This window comes from Crocodylus siamensis, chromosome 3 (assembly GCF_052110815.1).
Source record: "Crocodylus siamensis isolate JL-2025a chromosome 3, ASM5211081v1, whole genome shotgun sequence".
Classification (NCBI taxonomy): domain Eukaryota; kingdom Metazoa; phylum Chordata; order Crocodylia; family Crocodylidae; genus Crocodylus; species Crocodylus siamensis.
Genome location: NC_143397.1, coordinates 8,267,011 through 8,289,007, shown reverse-complemented (window position 1 = coordinate 8,289,007; position 21,997 = coordinate 8,267,011). Strand labels below are relative to the sequence as shown.

Sequence of the window (21,997 nt, the reverse complement as noted above, 5' to 3'; positions counted from 1 at the left end):
ATTGAGCAACGCTTTACAGTAGTACTGGAGAAGGTCCGTGCCTTTGGTAGCTACTTCGCTGGCCACAGTTAAAAAAACAAAACAAAACAAAATAAAACAGAAGAGAAGATTTCACAGGCACCATTTAACTTAGATGCTAGCATACGGCTGCCAGCAATGGGACAAGGTCACATTCTATCCCAGGACTTCTCTTAGAAACTTTTAAAAAAGTTTCAAGAGCTTAGTCTGTTCTGTGTTTTACTAGAAGGTAAAGCCTGGGAATGACAATCCTCTTGGTAAGGTGGAAAGAACTGAGGGTGATTGGTGATGCCCTCCACTGGAGAGCTGAATAAGGATCATCTGTTCCTACAGGGTGGATGATTAAGTAGTAAATTTCCAGTACTGGAGGTAAGCGGTTAGGGACCTTAGCACTTTCCCTTCTATTTCGCTTTTCATAAAAGATAAGTGCCCAGGACTTTTGAAAAACCTATTTGCAGCATTTTTACAATGTCCCTAAGAAACCCGTAGAATTGAGTGCTTACTGTTCGGCCACACCCTCACTTTAATATAATCTACTGCATAACAAAAGTTTTTTACCTTGCAATTAAAATTATCGCTCAGTTTAAAGTCAATAAGCAAAACAGTGCTATTACTGGCTCAGCAAATGAGACCAAAGAAAATCTAAAGCCATCCAGGAAATTCATACTTCCAGGCTGCATTCAACCTGTGGAGTCATACGTTCCAGTCCATGGATTGTTGGACCAGGCCCAGGCCCACATGCACTGCAGGCAGCATAGCAGGGCTGTCGAGGGGCCAGTGTATGCCACCCACGGTGCAGTGGCTAGACAAGCTGCTCATGTTACACACAGTGCCAGGGGCTGGCACAGGACACATCTTTATGCAGCATCCTGCCAGACCCAGAACCAGAGTGCAGGGCTAGACAGCAGGATGCCACATGGAGCACATGCCTCACACTGGCTCCCCGTTCAGCATGTGCAGCTAGTCCAGCCCTGCGTGCTGCAGGCAACATGCAATGGCTCCAAGGCTTACCGTGCAAGAAGCCACCAGGGTCAGCACAGGGCTCACACTACGCACAGGACACAGGCTGGACCCAACGGTGCACACAGCGCAGGAAGTTCAGGGCAAGGGCTGAATGGAGTGCCCTGGACCAATCCTGTGCTGCCTGCAGTGCCAGGTCCAGCCTACACAACACAGGCAGTGAGCACTCTGTGCTGGTTCCACAGGGCTGGCATGGGCAGGACCCAGCACCATAGGGTTTCCACAGGGGCTTGGTCCCACTCCAACCTGAGGACCAGTTCAGGGGCATTTATCCAGCCTGCTGGGCTGGATAAGTTTGACACCCCTAAACTAAGTAAATACCAATGGAAAAAAGCACATTTGCAAGGGCGAATCAGAGGTTCAGTGCTAGAGCTGCTATCCTTTCTTCCTTCCCTTCCAAAAGCAATATCTACTTACCTATCTATTTCTGTGCCATTTGTTCCAGATGTTGCCATACTGTCTGATATGGATCCCTGACTGTCCCTCTTGTTTGGCTCTAGACCATTCTTTATATCATCAAAATTTTCATATTTTAGTGCTTGAACCAGCTGCAACAGGTACATCAGCAAATCCTTGGGGAGAGAAACAAACAGCAAAAGCAATCAAGGATATGGGGTGCTCTGTACTTTGGCAAACTAGTCCACATGCAGAAGCTATGTCACAGCTTCATCACTGAAAGAAAGTGAGGCAGAGAGAGAGTAGCAGCCACTGCAAAGTAAAACAGTAGCTTAAAATGCACACAGTCACACAAAAAGTACCTCATAATAAAAGCAATCATCAGTACAAGAAATAAAGAGCCATTATAGCTAATTTAGAGAAGCTGTTGCTTTAGAGAAGCTGGAACAGGTCTGCTTCATGCCTTATCACAGTTACAGTTTTTATCATCCTTACAATTTATATATTGTTAACTTAATGTTCTTGACTTTTGTCTGTAAAAGCTATTCAGTGTGGGACTTCGATGCCTATGATATTTCCCTTCTGGATTATTACAGAAACAAAGAACAAAAAAACATAACAGACCTTACATTTCAATCCTTGAGGACTCCAAAAGTGGCATAGGTGGTCATAGTCTAACAAATATGTTAGCCAGTTTAATGGCCTTTAAAAAGGCATGTAGCAAGGTATGGCTTTTTTGGATCAAGAATATCATGTAGCATATGAAAGATGGAATGAATCTAGAAGTGGAGGGAGTGCTATTTGTGTAGCTTACTGTGAGCTGCGTATTGCTGTGTTGCATTTTAAAAACTTGTCATGTATCCAGAAACAGAGAAATATGTTCACAGAATCTGTCACCATAGAAATGAGAACCGCACATATTCCATCTATAAAAAAACCTAGAGAAAATATTAGGTTGAATTAAGCTGGCACCAGTCATAGCCTGTGCGCTCCGTAAGTCTTGAAAAACAAATAACATCTCAACCCTTTTTAGCTCCAAATAAGGATGTCCTTCTCAACCAGACTCCTTGTCAAAGGGAGACAGTATCAGGACTGCTTGAGATTTACTAAAGAGCTAATTTTGAAGGAAGCAGATTCATGCCAAAAACAATATTTTCTTATAATTAGGGACCTACTTTAATCACAGCAAGACAAAAGGTTTTTTGCAGCTTGCTTGCAGATCGCAAAGCCAATTTTGCGGGCATATCTTCATGGCACTTATTGGTGGAGAGACCGCAGGAGGGAGGAGGGATGTGGGGGCAGAGGTCATTTGATCACTGGCTGCTCTTCCATGTCACCCTGATCCACAGTACCGATTGGCACAGAGGCCCCGGCAAGGGGAGGAGAGATGAGGGGGCAGCCACTATCTTGTCTGCTGCCCTTTGTGCTCCCCACCAGCCACTTTCCCCTCCCACCATTGGCTCCTACTGGAGAGCCGGGATTTTATTTTTATTAAATTTTTTTTGGTTGATTTTGAGGATTCTGCAAAATCTGAGAAACGGTAAATGAAGTAGGTCCCTACTTATAATACCTACAATAATGAAAACTTTACGATTTCATAAAGTCTGCATGGTTGAAGACGAGCATCAGAGAACACGGATACACACTAGAAAGACCTGTGTTTCATAACCATAAGAAAAACAAACCCAACACATGTACGCTGAATATTGCACCTTATTTTCATAATTATCGCAGTAATTTTACCATCCCTTGAAGATAACATATTGTATTCACGCCAATCCAAGGTATCTTTGAATTCAAGATGACACTCCAGTAATTATATTTTGTACAGTAAAGGCTCTGTTATCTGGCATCCATGGAGAATAGGGCGTGGCGGTTATCTGAAAGTTATACTTTATGGAGGGTTTTCAAGAAAGAAACTAAGCCTACATTTTAACTATTATATAATAACTTTTAATACAATTAACTTTTTAATATAACATTATTATAACTTTTAATATAACATTTTAATTATGATATAACAACTTTTAATATTTTAACCATGATATGATAAATACTATAGTAAATAGCATACTGTATAATTACTGCCCCTCAGCTGCTTCTGAAGGCACCTTGGGATCAGAGGTTGCCTCAAAACGTGGCTTTGCTCCGGAGCATGGCTCTTCTTGAGGATCATCGACATCAACACTAATATCTGATCCTTGACACAAGCTGCAAAAGTTCTTTGAAGCGACCTGCGGATGCCTGCCTGCAAGCCAGTTGCCTTTTTTTCACGAAACTGTTGTGAACAACACAACGTTGCATCACTTCCTGAGCAGAATACGAAGACTGCCGCTCACCAAATTTCAAGCATGTTTCCAGACATTGTGCGGCAGTAGCCCGAGCCACTTTAGCTTCTTCACTGTGATCTTCTTCCTCCAAGTCTTGTTCAGGTGCAGTAGCTCTCTCAGGATACACGAACATTTCTATAATTTCAGCATCAGTAAGGGTTTCTGCAACATCAAGGTACTGATCAATGTTTACCCACTCTTCACGTTCAGTATCTCTGAGTTTATTGAGTGGGTTAGTGGGGTCAGCATTTTGAAGGACATCAAGAATCTCTTTTAATGATGTTTTTTTCCTGTCTCACATTGAAACCTGCCAATTCTTCTTCATCAGAAGTTCCCTCTGCAAACATCGCTGCTGCCCACATTTTTCTCCAAGCCCTCCTTCAAGTTGTACTCTTCACAGCACACCAGGCACATGCCACGTTGAAAACTGCATCCTTAATGGTGTACTGAGACTGAAATTCTGGAAGACTGCCTTCATAGTTGAGCAGCTTCCTCATTAAATCCCTTCTGTAGATGGCTTTCAGGTTTTCAATAATTCCCTGATCCGTCGGCTGTACGAGTGAGGTGACATTTGCAGGCAGGAAGATGGTAAAAGTATTTCCAGACACTAACTCTGCTTCAGGAGGGTGAGCTCAAGTTATCTAAAATCAGAATAAATTTTGTGTCTTCTGGCTTTCCAAGTTTCTTCAGAGGCTCTTTCACTGCTGGTACAAAGAATGATGAAACCAGTGCAAAAATATTTTCTTGTCCATCCATGCATTAGGTTGTACCTTGTACTCAACAGGTAGATGAATTACACGCTTGAATGCTCTTGGTCGCCTGACTTTTCCCACCACTAGCAGCTTGATTCTATGTGTGCCCGCTGCATTTGCGCACGTAAGCACAGTCAAGCGGTCCTTGCTCTGCTTAGAACCAGCTTCACCAACCTCACCTGCACCAGTCAGGGTAGAAGTTGGCAGACAAGGCCAAAAAAGGCCAGTTTCATCAGTGTGGTAGATCTGCTCTGGGGTTATGCCATGCTTCACAACCAATTTCTGGAGAAGTGCATAATATTTTTCAGCAGCCTCATGATCAGACTTTTTTTCTCTAGACACATGAAGCCTTCTGATACCGTAATGAAGTTTGTAGCAAGACAACCATCCACCTGAAAAAACGCAGGCCTCAGTCATTCCCATTTGTTGATAGAAGTCTTTTGCTTTTTCAATTGGCATTGGGCCAGAAATTGGAACGCTCTCTGAATGTTTTAAAGCAAACCAATCGTACAATATCTTGTCTAACTGTTTCAATTTTGGTTTGTGCAGAATACAGCATTGCTCAATTGCTTTACTTGTCTAAGAATTCGTCACTAACTGGAGTAACTCTGCCCTCTGCACCTTGATGCCGTAGATCATAAACAAGCCGTCACTGAATTCCTGCATCAACCTGTTCCTGTTTTCTCCTTTCTCTAGGCGCTTAATTACGTCCAATTTCTGTGTAATCATTAAAACAACATGCTTTCGCTTCTGTCCTCTGCTTGTTGATGGAGTATAGATGGACCAAAATGCTGACATGCATCCATAGATGCTTCTCGAGCAAATCCCGGGACGTCATTCTCCCCTTGTACTTGGCCTTAGTGAGGCCGCAGCTGGAGTACTGCATCCAGCGGAGGTGGTTCAAGCACCTACATTGAACACCTTCAAGAGTAAATTGGATGCTTATCTTGCTGGGATCCTATGACCCCAGCTGACTTCCTGCCCTTTGGGCAGGGGGCTGGACTCGATGATCTCCCAAGGTCCCTTCCAGCCCTAATGTCTATGAAATCTATAGGTAGCCATAGTTGCAAGATGGGTGAGATATTCAGCAATATTCAGCAAATAAGTCACAGCACAAGCTCAATGCAATCACAATGGTGGCTGAGACTGCCGCTAGCGACACCACTCGGCAGCGTTCCAAACGGCAAGATGCCATCTATGACAGATGCCAGTTAATAGAGATTTCTGGAAGGTAAAGTGCTGGATAATGCAGCTTTTACTATACATGGAAAATTAATAAATGTGTTATAATTTTCTATGCCTAGAATCTAATTATTGGAAGGTTGTCTTAAAATTAATCCACCTCCCCATTGCTACAGCAGGGAAAGTAGCAGCAGGGAGGCAAGCAATGGCAGGCAGCAGTGCCAGGAAAGTCAAGCAGCCTAACCATCTCCAACACCTATCCCCACCCCTGATTTACCCTTAGTTACGCAACCACTGCTAGTCCTACTCTGGCCTGGGGCACAGAGCACACTGTGGCTCTGGCTCTAGCCCCTCCCAGCCAGGTAGCAGGAGCTGCAGCAGTAGCAACTCTGGCTCAGACCCCGGCCCCGGCAGCTGTGGGGCTTGCAGCAGCTGCGGCTGCAACTGTGACCATGAGCTCAGGACTGTGCTGGAGCCAGAGCTTCAGCAGTCATACGACCTTGGATTTGAGTAAATATTGTATATACTCAGGTTTTAGCTAACACTGCAGACATTCTGTACTCACAAGCTGTGAACAGGCTGCAAAAAAACCTTCATTTTGCTGCGGTTTAATCAGGTCCCTAATTATAAGAAAACATTGTTTTTGGCATGAATCTGCTTGCTTCAAAATTAGGTTTTGTAAGTCTCAGGCAATCCTAATACTGTCTTCCTTTGACAAGGAGTCTGGTTCAGAAGGACATTTTTATTTGGAGCTAAAAAGATTTCAGATGTTATTCTATTAAGGTTTCATTTTTCTTATGATCACAGTAAAGGACATCCACATAACAATCCTATTACTTCAATACCTCATCATCTGCCTGTTGCAACCTGGCTACAGCGTATCGCCGCACTGTCGGATTGGTGAACTGAGATGACAAAAGCTCCAGAGAGTCCTCCACATCCATTGGCTTCCACTTGCCCAACAGTTCCAACGCTTGCTTTGCCTCTTGAGGTAGGTCCCAGTTGACACATTTCAAAAATTTAGTTAAAGCCTAAAAAAATAAGATTAAAAAAGTGACTAGTTTTGAGCACCTCTTTAAAAAAAAAAAAAAAAAAAGGTTAACTGGATTATTTAAAAAGTTACACTAACTCCAGATGTTGAATCAAATTTGATTTCAAATATATTTACATAACCCTAAATAAACTGCATTATTGTAAGTTGACCCATTACATTTAACTGCATTAACAGGACTTTTCCCTTTAACACATGGAGTTGGTCAACAACAAACTCTAACAGGTCAAGTGGTTTACAGTTACAGTGCTGGGTCCTAGGCATAATGAGAGAAAGTAAGCTGTTAAGTGTAATTTATTTCAGAAGATCTGATTTGCAAGGTATTTGCCTATGCCATATTTACCAGCATAACAGCTGTATATGGTATGCTGCCAACATGGCTGAATATTTCCACAAATAAAAAATAAATAAAAATTAGCCATACAATGGTCACATTCATATTTTTACTAAAGGAACATATTCAAAAGAGATTTTTTTTTAAGACACTTTGTATTGAAAAATAGAGCACGCCCTCCCAGGAAACCTATGCCACGTCGTTCATTAGCTCCATTCCACATTCAGTCTCATCTACACAGTTGCATTTGCTAGGGAAGCATGAATGGATGGCGGAACACATTTAGCATTAATTCTGCCTTAGTCACTTTCTCAGGTGCACATAATGGCTGCAGTCTAATTTGTAGTGGTAAACTTTTGGGGAAAAAACAAGGTTATTACAAAAGTGAATACGGAATCCAATGTCAACCACACACTATTAGGGACTACACAAATGAAGGGTCAGAATTAGGTCCTGTACATGTACCTAAACCAGTGTACCTACAACACATTTTAAACAAGTCACAGTCTGAGTCCCCATTGCCTTTGCAGCTGTAAGACACAGGTGTTAATACAAATGTACTTTTTTTATAGGTGTTTTGAAGCTTAATTAGGTGTTATACTACTAGGAAATGTTATCCTCTCTAGCAGTAATCATAAGCTCAAACTATTCTCTTCCCAATGAGTATATTCAATTCCCAGTAATTATCATAAAGTTTATAGGTACACTTCAGGAAAGAACTCCTTATAATTACATTACCCCTAGAAAAAGGCTGTGTTAGAACCATAATATTCTAACTCACAGAACTCTGAAAACTTGAAGAAACAGACTTTGTTTCTAAATATTTTACTTAAACATTTACGGAAATAGTTCCTTGGTCCTGCTGTTTTAGCTCCAGTATTTTACTTTCCTCAAAAGTTATCATGAACACTTTTCAGTATGCTTGGGTTTGAGATTCATACAGCGCACTTCATCACCGACCTCTCCGGAAACCTGAAACAAACTGATTAAAGCAATTTCACAGTCTACACTTGTTTGGAACATTTCATTTCCTTCACATGTAAGAGAAACTAAACTAAATTTCAAAACGACTCAAATACTTGCTTAAACCTCTAAATCTTTTTACAAGTTTCTCACCCCACTCCCATAAAGTTCTATACTTGCTTGAAATCCAGCTCCACTGCTAATTGGAAATCTCTGTTTTACATATTAATGTGTATTTAAACACAGATTGGGCAGGTCTACATGTTCATTAATGCAATTTAGATACCATACATTTAGTTTAGTACTTCCTTAATAAAGTACTAACTAAATGAGCAGTACCTAAAGTTACTGTGCAATAGCATGGTTATTTAGTGACACTTACTGTGCACTAGCCTAATAACATTGCACAGTAGGCTATTAGCAGTTTTTGCTGTGACACACTACCTTGCAGTGTTATTAGGCTAATGCGCAGTAAGCGTCTTGTGCAGACGCACCCACTGTGTTGTATTACAGAGACTTCATCTTTCTGACTAAAATATAACTTGCAAAAAACTTTGCTTTAAAAAACCCAACTTTCGGGTGACCCAAAATATTAACTGAGCTGTTTTATCGAATCAATGCTCATGCTATTTTAAATGCTCCTTTCTCTAAAACATGTAAGAGAGACTTGGTTCTTCTGGACCTTGACAGGAAAGTGTACAACATATTGGCATGAAGAACGAATGCTTCACTGCAATAACGCAGGCCTCTTCTGAACTAATCTAATGCTTTCCAGGACACCTTTCATAGAAACCTGAAGAGAATGACAAAGCCAATTAACCACTTCCTTCTTTTATATACAAGATCCACTACTGAAAAGAAACAATGGTGTCAATGGAAGCAAAAACTAAAAGTATAGCGAACCAAATGGGACAAGTCAAGTTTTCCTGACCCACCTTTTAAGAGTAATCCCTTCATGACTGGAGTAAATTTTTAGTACGCTATTGCCCATGTTCAAATCACTAGCATCAATGAATAATCTTTATCATCTTCTACTGAGAGGAAGGGGAAGTGAGAGAGGAACATACTTGGAAAAAGGATGTGCAGATTTAACAAGCCACTTTGGCATGTACTTAAAGTGCATGCTCAAATCTATCTCCACCCAGAAAAGTACCTATTTAATTGCTCTGCAGTTCTAAAAATTTAGGCTCTTGGCTGCTATGGATCATATAAAAAAAGCCACAAAAAAAAACAGATATACTAAGACTGTAGTATAAGCTTCAGCCTTGTTTAATTGATGAATACTTTCTACTGGAATTGATCATTTTAATCTGTAAGTCTGAATGTTTCAGTATATTCCAGTTAAATTTCCTGGGACTTCATACAAGACTAAAAGTACAGATATTAATTAGAGCGAATTCAATATTATTCAAGAGATAATCAATACAGGTTATTTTCCTTTTTAATTACTATTGTTATTCAACTCCAAAGTGCTTAAGTCCATGGCCCATTAACTAGGTTATACAAGCCTATGTCTTGTAATGTGTGTAAAATTTTACTTCACCAAAGAAAAGTGAAGTTAAGATAAAAGGCTTGGCAGAAATGCATTTTAAATAATCCACTGGGAACTGAAAGAAAGAGATGGTTATAAAAGCACTCTTTGACATGATTATAAAAAAATGAAGCTCAGTCTTTACTGCTATACCTGTACCAACAGTAAAAAGCATCTTTATTGACTCCATTGATTCACTAAGGTTGCCACCCCTTTATAAAGGCACAGCATGTAAAGAAGCAGCTGAAAATGAACTATGTTAACCTTCCTGTATTAAGAGTGCATGAGGAGTAATTCAACTTACCTTTTCCTGATTAGTAAGATAGTATCTGAACTTCCAGACTAGATCTTGTTCTTCATAAGTAAGTTGCTTTGTTGGTGGATAGCTCACTATGATCTATTAAAATAATTACACAAATACACAAAATAATTTTAAAAAGCAGATATTTTATCTATTTATCTACTTAGCTGAATTCAGTGAAATGAAGTGGCATAATGATAACACAGCCGACTATAGTAAAGTTGAAGCATTGCAGCCCTAATGGTCCAGGAAATGAGAGAAGGAAGGGATTTTTTTTAGTGGTATTCTTTGGTGATTTTGATGATGAAACTGAGTGTATATTTAATATATCTGAAGATAACACCAAGTTGGGTGGATGTGCAGATACTCTAGAGGGTAGGGCTAAGATCCAGAATAACCAGGATAGACTGGAGAAATGGTCCACAATCACTCAGATGAGATTCAGCAAGGACAAGTACAAAGTCCTGAATTTGAAACTAGGCTGCAGTACTGCAGAGAAAGACCTAGGGGTTACAGTGGACCATAAACTGAATATGAGCCAACAGTGTAGTCTTGCAAAAAAAAGCCAACAGTATGCTAGGTTGTATTAACAGGAAAGTCGCTTGAAAATCAACAGATGTGATTTTTCTCCTCCCTTCAATGCTGGTGAGATCTCATGTGGGGTACTGTGTCTAGTTTTGGGCCCCACTATTCAAGGACATGAACAGACTGGAAACAACACAGCGCAAAGCAACAAAAATGGTTGGAAGCAAGGCTTACGAGGAACAGCTAAAAGACATAGGGCTATTTAGTCTGGAGAAGAGAAGACTAAGAGGGGATTTAAAAACAGTCTTCAAATACCTGCAGAACAATTATAGAGAAGACAGAGAAAGACTTTTTGGTATGACTGTAGGGATCAGGACAGGGAGCAATGGCCTCAAGCTGTAGCAGGTGAAATTTAAGTTGGAAATTAGGAGAACATTCTCACTATGAGGGCGGCCAAGCATTGTAACAGACTATCTAGAGCAATTAACGAAGGCCCATCTTTGGAAGTTTTCAAGAGTAGGTTAAACACACACTTGGCTGGGATGGTTTAGTCAGGGATGCTCCTTCCTGGAGTAGGGAACTGCACTAAATGACCTTACGAGGTCTCTTCCAGGCCTACTTTCCTCTGATCCTCTGTCTTTCATTGGACCAACTGTATAGTTTGGAGACAAATTTTCAGGCACAAAATATTCCTCTTCAGGTCTGCAGAAGCAGCAAGGGCTTTGACAGTGAGATTTGAACTGCGTATCTTTAAACTAAATACCAGTTAAACACCTAGCTTCTCTCACTGGAGTCTGACAGACAAAGGCCATCAAACAAAGGAGAAAAGAATGGAGACCTTCCATATATTACATCAATGATTCATAGATTCTAGGGTCAGAAGGGACCTCAGTGGGCCACCTAGTCTGACCCCTATCCCTGGCAGGCAAGAAAAGGGTCACCAAACCTGGGGACATGTGACCCCAGCCAGGGGCCTGTCCAGTTTCCTTCTGAAGACGCCCCAAGGATGGGGAAAGCACCACCTCCCTTGGAAGCCCACTCCAGATCCTGGCAAACCCAGACTGTGATGAACTTTCTTCTAATGTCCAGTCTAAACCCTCTCTCCAGTAGCTTATGGCCATTGTTCCTTGTTGTTCCAGGGGGTGCCCTGGTGAACAGATCATCGCCTACTTCACGTTGCTCTCCCCTTATGAATTTGTACACCACCACAAGGTCCCCTCTCAGCCTTCTCTTGGAGAGGCTGAAGAGGCTAACGTCCCTTAGCCTTTCCTCGTAGGGCCTTCCCTGCAGGCCTCTAATCAGATGAGTGGCTCTTCTTTGGACCCTCACCAGGTTGTCCGCATCCTACTTGAACTGTGGCATCCAGAACTGGACACAGTACTCCAGCTGTGGCTTGACCAGTGCTGCATAGAGAGGGAGAATCACCTCCCTGGACCTGTCTGTGAAGTACCTACAGATCCACGTTTAGCTAACTACATCATATTGATGACTCATGTTCATCCTGGAGTCAACAGTCACTCCAGGATCTCCTTCTGCCTCAGTGTTGCTGAGAAGGTCGCCCCCCAGCCTATAGGTATGATGGCAGTTTTTCCTCCCTAGATGCAGCACCTTGCACTTGTTCTTATTGACTTGCATCCTGTTGCTCTCTGCCCACTTCCTCAACCTGTCTAGGTCAGCCTGGATCTGGTTCCTCCTCTCCAGGGTGTTAGCTTCACCCTATATTTTTGTGTCATTGGCGAATTTGGACAGAGTGCTTCCCACCCCCTCATCCAAATCACTGATGAAGATTTTGAACAGCACCGGCCCCAGAACTGAGCCCTGATGGACTCCACTGCCCACATCTTTCCAGGTTCACACCGCCCCATCCACCACCACTCCCTGAGTGCGACCCTTGAGCCAGTCTGCTACCCAGTCTACCATAAAAACAAAGTTTAACATGAAGTTTCATGAGTTAGCCTTAGAGATGAAAGTGCCCAAAAACCTCTCTGTCAAAACTATCGAAAATGCCACTTAATTCAAGATGCACTGATGCATGAGTAGTACATGAACTCCCATACATCTAAAACTCAAGTAATACCATTCATGCATTTCAGAAAGTCATCAGATGAATGATTTTTTGTAATTTATAGCTGAGTAGGCTGGCTCACAAATGGGCAGCTCTCATATTGACAACATGCAAATGTATCCACTAATTAACGTATTAATGATCAGTACATTGACACCAAGTCACCTGCTAAAATTAAGTGGCATTTTTCACAGACAAGCTACTCAAACTAAATGAACTTACGTTAAGTTGGTCGCGAGTAGCTGCATTAGGCTTGAGATCATGATCAGAAGGTCCACTTCTTAAGCTGCGAGCCAGCTTGTGATGTTTGCTTTCCACTAAGTTCTCCTAAGGAAAGTGAGTAAGTCAGTAGCAATAAATATTTAATTCCATAAAAAAAATATCAAAATGAAACTGTCTACCAGACTCAATAATGTCCTGAATAATGTATTACTTGGTTAAAATTCATAACTACAGTATGTCTGGATATACTGATTAAAAAAGCCATTTACAGAATACGCTATTTTTATTCCATATAAATGATATTATTTTAGACTCAAAATGGCACTTAAAATCATTTCTTGTCTTTGCATTAATTATCGTCAGTATCCCTATAGAAAATGCAAGTGTTCCAATCTATATTTCTATGATTTAGAGACTGGGCTTAAATGTGATAGGCACTTTGAAAACAGTACCCCAGATTTTGCCATCTACAGTTTCTGTATTGATAATATCAGTTCAACTGAAGTGGTGTCCACAGCAGGAGGAGTAACAGCACAATAATTCCAACAGCCACAGTTTTCACAACTCTCAGAACAATTCCCAGCTGTTTTAGGCTGATGTGATCACTTGGAACAACCATCAGAAGAAACCCGCTTGTGCTAGGGAGTCGGATGTTGCCAATGCCAGTAAAATGACATTCATAATGATGGACACTTTTTGCAGAAATTTAGTTGGGGGCTGCCTACACAAAATGACCAAAGGTAAGAAAGTGGAGGGGAAAAACAAGGTTTAACCTAAACTAAACAACCTGGCGCGAGATTTAAACGGCGTATCTTTAGTTCTGCAATAGTTCTCTACTTCTCTGTGCCGTTTTAACCTATGTCCTCACCCACCTCTCTACTCCACTAATGTACTCCTTCCCCATCCTCACCTTGTCTCTAACTTGTTTCTTTTCTTCCCTTATCACAGAAACGCTACTTTAAGAGTTTATTACCTTACCGAACTTTACATTTTAAACATACTGTTAAAATAAATCGCTTCAACAGTGAAACCTTAACTTGTAATCAGCAGGCTTTCTTGAAAGCTCTGTGTGTAGTGGTAGACAAGGTTCTTTGGGTAAATCCAGTATCTTTTATTAGACCAACCCAAATAGTTGGAAAAACTCTTCTTTGCAAGCTTTTGGGTACAATTATTCTTTGTCAGGCAGAGGAAGAGTCTGCCAATGTCCTTAGACCAGCACGGCTAAAACCTACACTCTTTGTGTACTGTAATTTAAACTACTGAAGACCATCAGATATAATATTCAAAAGTTTTTCATTTATAAAAACTTCACAGCACAAGCATTGTTACAATATTGATTGTGTTGCAAGGAAAATTACTTACCATAGACATCTGTGGATCTGGAATTTTAACAATCTCGGAGCTTGTTAAAATCGGAGATGACTCATCACCATCCTGGATGACAAGATAAATCAAAAGCACACTAAATGCCTCAGATGATTAAACAAAAGTGGCATGCCAACTTATTGTTGTCTATATTCAAAGGAAAAAAGATGCAAAGCAATTAAACCATCAAAGGGCATAAGGGGTAAGAAAATATAGAAAGGAATTGTTCTAGCTTCCTTTTATAAAGCTCAGAAGATAAAAAGAAAAAGGACACAGGAGGATAAAGCCATATGCTGATGTGTCATATCTGGAGATATTAAATTTTATTTTTTTTAAACTCATCAGCATTTTAGTGAAGAAAAAGATAGAAACGTTCATCATTAGGATGCGTCTGTGATGGGACCGTCTATAAACACCAAGCAGACTTCTAATTTCCACTGTTTATAAGTAGAATTTTCAGGGACTGTGACCAAAATATTTAAGGACATCTTAAGTGACCCATCTTGAAAATACCTCCAAGCCAGCCAAACGTAAAAGTTCATCAATTTGGAGCATGTAACAATCTCAAAAGTGTACACTGCCCCTTCTCCATACCGAGCAGTCCACATGCAATGGTTCCCCCATCTTTGCAAACTGTACTTATCTAGGCTGCCTCCTGATCTATAAGAGAGATGAGTCCTGTGCTGTACCTCAGAGATTATGACTTTCCATGGGATGGAAAGTTAAGGAGAATTAAGTGTTTGAACCAAAAATTAGAGCAGAAGTCTGACTTGTTTTCCTTCCTATCATTCAGTTCAGTTGTTTCCTTTTTTTTCTTTCTTTTTTTAGTGTACCTGTTGCATGCGATCGACAGAAAGGCAGAATGCATTCCTTAAATGTAGAGAATATAAGAAAAGGATAATACGCATTATGGAACATTTACTTTGAAATTAGCATAGGATTTCAAATTGCGATGGTTTATCACAGTGCGCTCTGTTAGAAAGAGCATCGGATCAGATCTTTAAATCTCAAAACTGTTACAATTTCCCTCTATAATTTCTAGAGAAGCTGCCATTAAGTGGTATCAGAGGGGATGAGGGAAAACAGATGCCAGAATTTAGGGAGATATTTAATTTATGGTTTTTTCAAGAATAAGTCAGCTCAAACTACTCAACCAAGAGATTTAAATTTTTAAGAGCACACGAGGTCAAAATTTCTCTAATGAAACAATTTCCATCAAAAAATGCTGATGCAATGAAACTATAATGTTGCCTGGAAAGACATCAACGCTTACCTACATCTGACACGCTTCATTTTTATAATTAAGTATTAAAAGTACAAAGGAAGCATTTTCATGAAGTTACTTAATAATTTTTGAAACAGTTCTTTTGTCTGCTTCTTGTGTCTGGGAAACTTATATTTCAGCCCAGTCCATGACAAAATTTTAAGTGTCAAGCTTCCCATGGACTCAGAATTCTGAGTTTCAACAAGCTCTAGTTAAAGGGATTATTTTTCATTGACAACGATAAAGGGGTGTAGTCATAAAGGGGACTCAAAAAGCCTTTATCTTGTGGGCTCGCTTTTCTTCTTTCCACAACTGACTCCAAGAACAGGTCTGATCCAAAACAAGTGCTGTGTTTGTTCTGCTTCATACTTTACCCCTATCTTGGAATGAAACACAGCTGGCAGTTCTGTGGATAATGAGAGAGACAAACTATCATACAGCTCCTCTTCCTACAGATATATTGATTCGGCATTGCTGACTATAGTAAAAGCTTCTCTTTGTGCCAGCAAACCAAGCATACACAGGAGGGCTCTTTCGCTGTACTTATTAGCTTTCTGTGGTTTTCAGGGTGCCATATTTACCATCACAATTCTGACAAGTCACGCTCTAAATAATACTTTCTAGCTAAGGAAAATACAGAGAGTTGTAGATGATGTTAAGCCCAGCCTAATAACTGATGTTTGATCTTCATGTCAGTTAACGATTTTAAAAAGTTATGAGTCAAAAGAGCAAGCATCTTGAGTCCTGTTTAATCCTGTCAAATTGCATGGAAAAAAGGCAACAATCAAAACTATACAATTTAAGGTTGATACCTTTATGCCACTATGCAAGAAATCTCTCAAGATACTGGTACAGGGATAGACAGAGAAGTGAAACTCAGTATTTTAATGATTTAAAACACTGAGATGTTTACATAGCACTGAGACTAAACACTGAGATTTAAAACCTAAAGACTAACCTTTTTTCCTTGTTATTTCAGCTAATGCTATTCAACACTGAGGGAAAAAACCCCACCCAAAATTGAGGTCTGCTATACTGATGGATAAAGAAAGAGAGAAGAGAGAGAGAAAAATGCAGGTCTGTCTTCCCATTTACATATATTATAGAATAAAATGTAACGAGAAAATGCAAATCAGCCAAGTTCTCTCGTTGTTTTCATGGGCCAAATTATATTATTGGGGTTAGATATATTTCAAAAACAGCCTACTTGAAATGCTCTGGACACAAGGTCATCAGTTTGCAGACTAAGGTTGCATGCACATGTTCAAATGCTCCGGGAAAATTTTCCAAGGTATGCTCTCCGAGTAGCAAAACTTACTGAAAGCCAAATGTATAGCCATTCGCATCGTGAAGCCCTGAAGAGTGGAGAGCTTGCAGTGCTAATACTGCAGGCGGGGGGCTATGCATGCATCTCCACAGGTTCCCTTATGCACTGGTGCCATGTATTTGCCCAGGAGACTAGGGCAGCCACAGCTGGCTCACCCAGACAGCCCAAGATCAGCCTGGGTTTCCCTGCAGCACAACGTGGGGATTGTGAAGTGGTGTGTGTTCTGCAGAGCAACAGAGTCCAGCAAACAACATGCCATATCCCTAGGGACAAGAGGGAGAGGGTGGGGACTGGCATGCTGACTTCTTCTAGAAGTCACAGTACATACAGACACTTGCTCTCCAAGAGAAACTCTCCAAGGAGTGATTTCACCCTACTCATTACCCAGTTATTTTTCTCCTGGACCAGACATTTTCACTCTAGGAGAAAAAGCCTGAACACATCTGTAGACTTGTGGCTTCTCCTGGGAGACCAACTCCCCCAGGAGAAACTAAATGTCTGTACAAGGCCTAAAAATATTAGCAATTTTACCCACTCTTATAATACTGACACACTAAACAGCCTTCCAAAGTCCAGGATCTCCACCTAATGGACATACAGTAGTGAAGAAACTAAGAAAAACAATTGTAAAAAACAGGGAAAAATCCTCCAAGTGAATAATTCCTTTAAAAATGGATGTGGCATGGAAACCGCCTGTGTATTTGTTTGAAGCCTATATACAGAGATAAACTCTCCTAACAGAGGCCAGCTTTCCTTAAAGACAAAAGATGCTTGCATTTGGAAATTCAGTCAATCTTTACACCCGACAGGAGACATGAAAGCCATGTTCCAGCTACCTGCAGATTGCTACTTCTCACATCTTGAAAACCCTATCAGAATTATGTGAGTTTGCCACTTGACTTTACATGTAGTAATTACGTGTTGAGTCAGAGAATCCCGGATTCTACCAGTTACTGTTTAACAGGTGGGTTCTCAGTAAACATGAAAGCACAAATTTATCAACACAAGTGTGACAAGTAATCTTCACTTAGACTATCAGTCACAGACAGGTGACAACAGAGCCTAGTTTCATTAGATTCAATATACTGGATTGGTGATCTTTATACTGTAATTGGAAGCATGACAAGCTGGAGAAGACAAGCACTAACTTATGAACTGTTTTCCACTGCTGCCAGAAAATGGGTCAAGCACCTGTTGAAAAGCTGTTTCCCAAAAAACAAGTCCTTAAAATTTTAATTAACTGCAATTTGCAAATGTTCTATTACCCAATCATCTCATCACTCTGCAGAAGAGCAGCCCATTTAATTATCTGTTTCATGCACTTATGTGCTCAGGTTACATCTTTTGGGAAATTTGCCAGTACGTTGACTCTGAATCTTGCACCATTTTGTGTCTGTGGAACTCTGCTGATTTAAATGATTCTCAATTTACACTGGTGCAACTCCCAAAAAGTCCACATACAGTTTTTCCATCCCTATTTTCAGGCTTCTTTGGAAGGATGTTAATAGCCATTCTTTTGATTTCTATGGAATGTCGAACCTGAAAGCGAAAACAGATACCTACCCACATTGTCTCCCAGTTTTTCCTAACATAAGAGGTTCCAATTAAATATGCCATTAAAACATAGCAACAATGGTTAGTAAATTATTTTATCCCAGATTGTATTTCTTGGTCATGCTTCAAATGAAAAGGCTTGTTTGCAGATTTGTGCAGAGTAATTCTATTTTAGAGGATCTGGGCACTTCAAAATTTGATGTTATTGAAAACCAGAAAGAAAACAAGAGTGTACTAATTCTCCGTGACAAAACAGAGCCTCGGCTTCCAGACAGGTAAACGGACAGACTGCTCCACAGCCATAAATCCTGAAAGTCTTGGCGTTTCTGATGCTGGGGCAGGATACAAGAGAAATGTCACTGAGCTAGGAGGATGAGCTGTCAGGAGGACAAAACAAGTTGCCAACCAAAATCTGCCTGGCAAGCAAGGTGCCACTGGAATTTCAGACTGCTTCAAAAAGGAAGTCTGACCTTCGATAAACAAAATAAAATGTGTGTCCTCAGATTTAGACCAGTATCTTCTGTTTTTTAAAAATTCTTGCATCCTTCCTCCCAGTGGTAACAGGAAGTTCTGTAGCCCATACCAAACACTACAAGGTTCAGGTCCCAGTTCAAGGAAACTTATCCAGGTAGTAAAAACCCATTTTTGTCAACTTCCACACTTGTACTCAAGTGATATCGCCCAAATGCAAAGCAGAAAAAAACCCAGAGTGTAGTAATTCTCCATGAAAGAGAGAGAAAGCATCTCTAAGGTTAGGAAACAGCTAGATGCCTAAGCCCTTTATCAGATGTAATATCTGGCTTCTCTATACACTGATCTTTCTATATGGAAAATTAGAATAAGAATGCTTGCTTACTTCACAGGCTACTTTTGAGTGTCTGTAATTTAGCCTGAAATCCTTACGTGCAAAATGCCACATTCATGTAAGATACTGTTATATAACAAAGCAAAAGGTTTTCTCCTCTTACTATAACACCTTTCTGCTGGAGTGATCATAATGTTTTCGGACCATTACACGCAACATGGAGGCACGCAAAGTAAGTCTCCGTTATTTGCTTGGACAAGAGAATGGGTCCATTTCCCCAGCTCTTGTGCAACATTTTAAGTAGTCAATCCTTTCTGAAGTCGGATGATCCAGATGGATCTCTCTCCCTCCTAACCCAAGAACTAACTTTACCTAGAGTCTCCCTGAAAGTACTACTTGATTATTTGGGAAACAATACATCAAAAAGTTTTTAATCACTCACTCTTACTAAATTCTGTAATTCTGAACCACACTGGATGAATGATTGACGTCTGTAATCTTGTTGTAGCTATACTATTTGATTTGTATGTACATAAACAGCTGCCAGTGACAGCTGTCTGCTGTTATCTTGCCACAGAATATTTCATCTCAGCAGGAAAACCTGTCAATTTTTGGTGCATGGCTCACTTTTTAAAGATCATAAAAACTGCAAGACACATACCTTTTCATAGTAAACTATTCCATATTCTTTATCATCGCACTTAACACAACGAAACTCAATCATCAAGTACATAAAATTAGAACTTCGTTTCTCCCTCTAAAAAGAAAGAAAGAAAAAGATGATAGATGTGGATGGTTTGTTAAAGAACTATCTTAAGCATTTCCTTAGAAGTAATAAATATTTCCTTTGTGCTGCAACTGATGATTATCAGCAATTACTGTTGTGACAATTACTCAGTTTACAATTTCAGATAACTACTTAAAAGATACCAGCTTTCTCTGATATTCTGAATTGAAATCCATGCTTCATGACAAACATTCACATGAAGTCAGATGGGGATTGTTTAGATGATCCAGTGAAAGAGCCAAGTTAAAGGAGTTGCACTAGAAGTTCATGTCTAAATGATTTCCAGAGGAAGTTTTGCTTCATCTACACGTCTTCTAGTCACAAATTGTACTAAGACAACTCACATTCTTGGGCCTGAACCCGAAGTTCACAAAAATGGCAAGGCACACAGCTCCTCCAGCCCCCTCCTTCATTGTACCATGTACCCATATGGGCACTCCCTCACCGCTATACCATGTATACCTTTCATCACTGCAATGTGCAGTCCCCTGCACACCTGTAGCTTCAGATTCATCCTCAGCTCTCTGTGCTGTGTGCCATACTGCCAGGTCCCCTGGGCCAAGGGCAAGAAGCAGCAGCAGGAGGCAAGAGGCAGGGAGGGAGTGGGAACTCAGCAACACTGGCTGCAGCCAGTGATGGAGGGGAAGCAGCAGCTGGGCAGGAGTGGGATACCAGCTGGATACCTTTGGTCTACTGGTTAGGGCACTTACTCAGGGAGTGGAGACCTAGACTTTTGGTCTCTATTACTCTGAACAGGTTCAAACTGTTATCTTATACTCCCCACAGTATGCCCTAATCACCAAGCCATTTGCTAGGCATTCCCAAAAAGAATATGTTTAGTTCAGTGATACAAGCACTGCTCAGGAACAAAAGGTCCTTACCCCTAGTGTTTTTTTTCTACATTTCCATGTGTTAGTTACAGAATAAAATGGACAGAGTAGTAGGATAACTTCTATCCTATTTGTCTCCTGAACTGGGGACAGTTACTCCATAAGTTAAAAACAAAGGCATTGGACTTGAGTATGTAAACGCACTATTTTTTTGCTCAAGCCAGCAAAATTTAGAACAAAATGATTTAAGTCCATTAGAGCACAGTAAATGTAATAGAATCTGCATGGGTTGAAGTATACTGAGAGAAGTTATTGAGACAACTTTCATTTTTTTCTTCTTCTTAAGATGATCAGACCACTTTAAGACTTTAAAGCCATGTCAGTCATACCCAAACAATATTTGCTCTAGAATTGTAAGATAAGACTTTAAACCTTTCCCCTGTCTACTTACTTAATCTAGAAATAGTTTGGCTTTTTTATTTTCATCTTTAAATTAATGAAAACATTAATACTGACAGCTAATATTTAGAGCTGACTATTTTCATCCATCTTTGTATCATTAATCCAAGAGTAAGTTAACTTTTGAGTAAGTTAACAGAATGAATACTTTGTTCAATGTGCACGAAAGAAGAGAAACATAGAGCAAGTTATTTGAATTACAGTCTCCCAAGCAAGCCAAGGCTTCCATACTAGCAAAATCCAAAAAACCCATTAGAAAGCTGATATATGATGACGTACCTCATTGATCATTTCTATTTCTCTAAAGGTCAGTCTGTCCAGCCAATCTACTTTCACCATGTGACCTTGTCGATGAGATTTGGTGAGCTGCCATGGGAATATATAGTGATACTATTTAAATTGCTGCAACTTAAAAGGAATATCTCTAAGTTATAATTTTCAAAAGACATTAGCGTGTGAAGCTAGGAAAAGAAAGTGAGGAAATTTAAAACAATTGTACATTATGTGCATAGCAGCCTTTGTAAACAATTAACCCGCATTGTAAAATTAATTACTCCCGGGATTCAAAACATCCATCATGACAAATGGCAGCACACACACGCCACTCAGCTTAATTGAATTCATTGTATGACATACACAAAGGGGGCATTTTTTTTAAGAGCAGTACTCTAGCATAACATTATTAATGACTTAGTGGCTGCTTCTGTGCAAAACATTTGATTCTAAAATCTTTTAAAAAATCATTAACACAAAAGAGTTTAAGATTTTCTATAAACTTCATAAATATAATCTTTCTTTAAAAGTGATTTAGAGAGCTGATAAGATTATGGTTGCCTATGCCAGCAATGCTGCAAAGGCAGCTCTCAGAATGTTTGCTGCAGAGCATTTGCTGGTAAAACCATACTTATTTCTTTTC

The 21,997-nt window shown here is 40.1% G+C and overlaps 1 protein-coding gene across 2 annotated transcripts in view; it reads right to left on the bottom strand.

The window, feature by feature from the left end:
* Positions 1–21,997, bottom strand: part of PIK3C3 (phosphatidylinositol 3-kinase catalytic subunit type 3) — a 139,931-nt gene that overhangs the window by 99,126 nt on the left and 18,808 nt on the right. For both annotated transcript variants that reach the window (XM_090037664.1, XM_090037665.1), the window contains 7 exons: positions 21,361–21,447; positions 19,667–19,762; positions 14,053–14,124; positions 12,691–12,795; positions 9,882–9,974; positions 6,544–6,729; positions 1,456–1,610 (listed from right to left, as the gene is read on the bottom strand). In XM_090037664.1, coding sequence (XP_089893790.1) covers positions 1,456–1,610; positions 6,544–6,729; positions 9,882–9,974; positions 12,691–12,795; positions 14,053–14,124; positions 19,667–19,762; positions 21,361–21,447 — 794 coding nt within the window. The remainder of the gene's footprint in view (positions 1–1,455; positions 1,611–6,543; positions 6,730–9,881; positions 9,975–12,690; positions 12,796–14,052; positions 14,125–19,666; positions 19,763–21,360; positions 21,448–21,997) is intronic.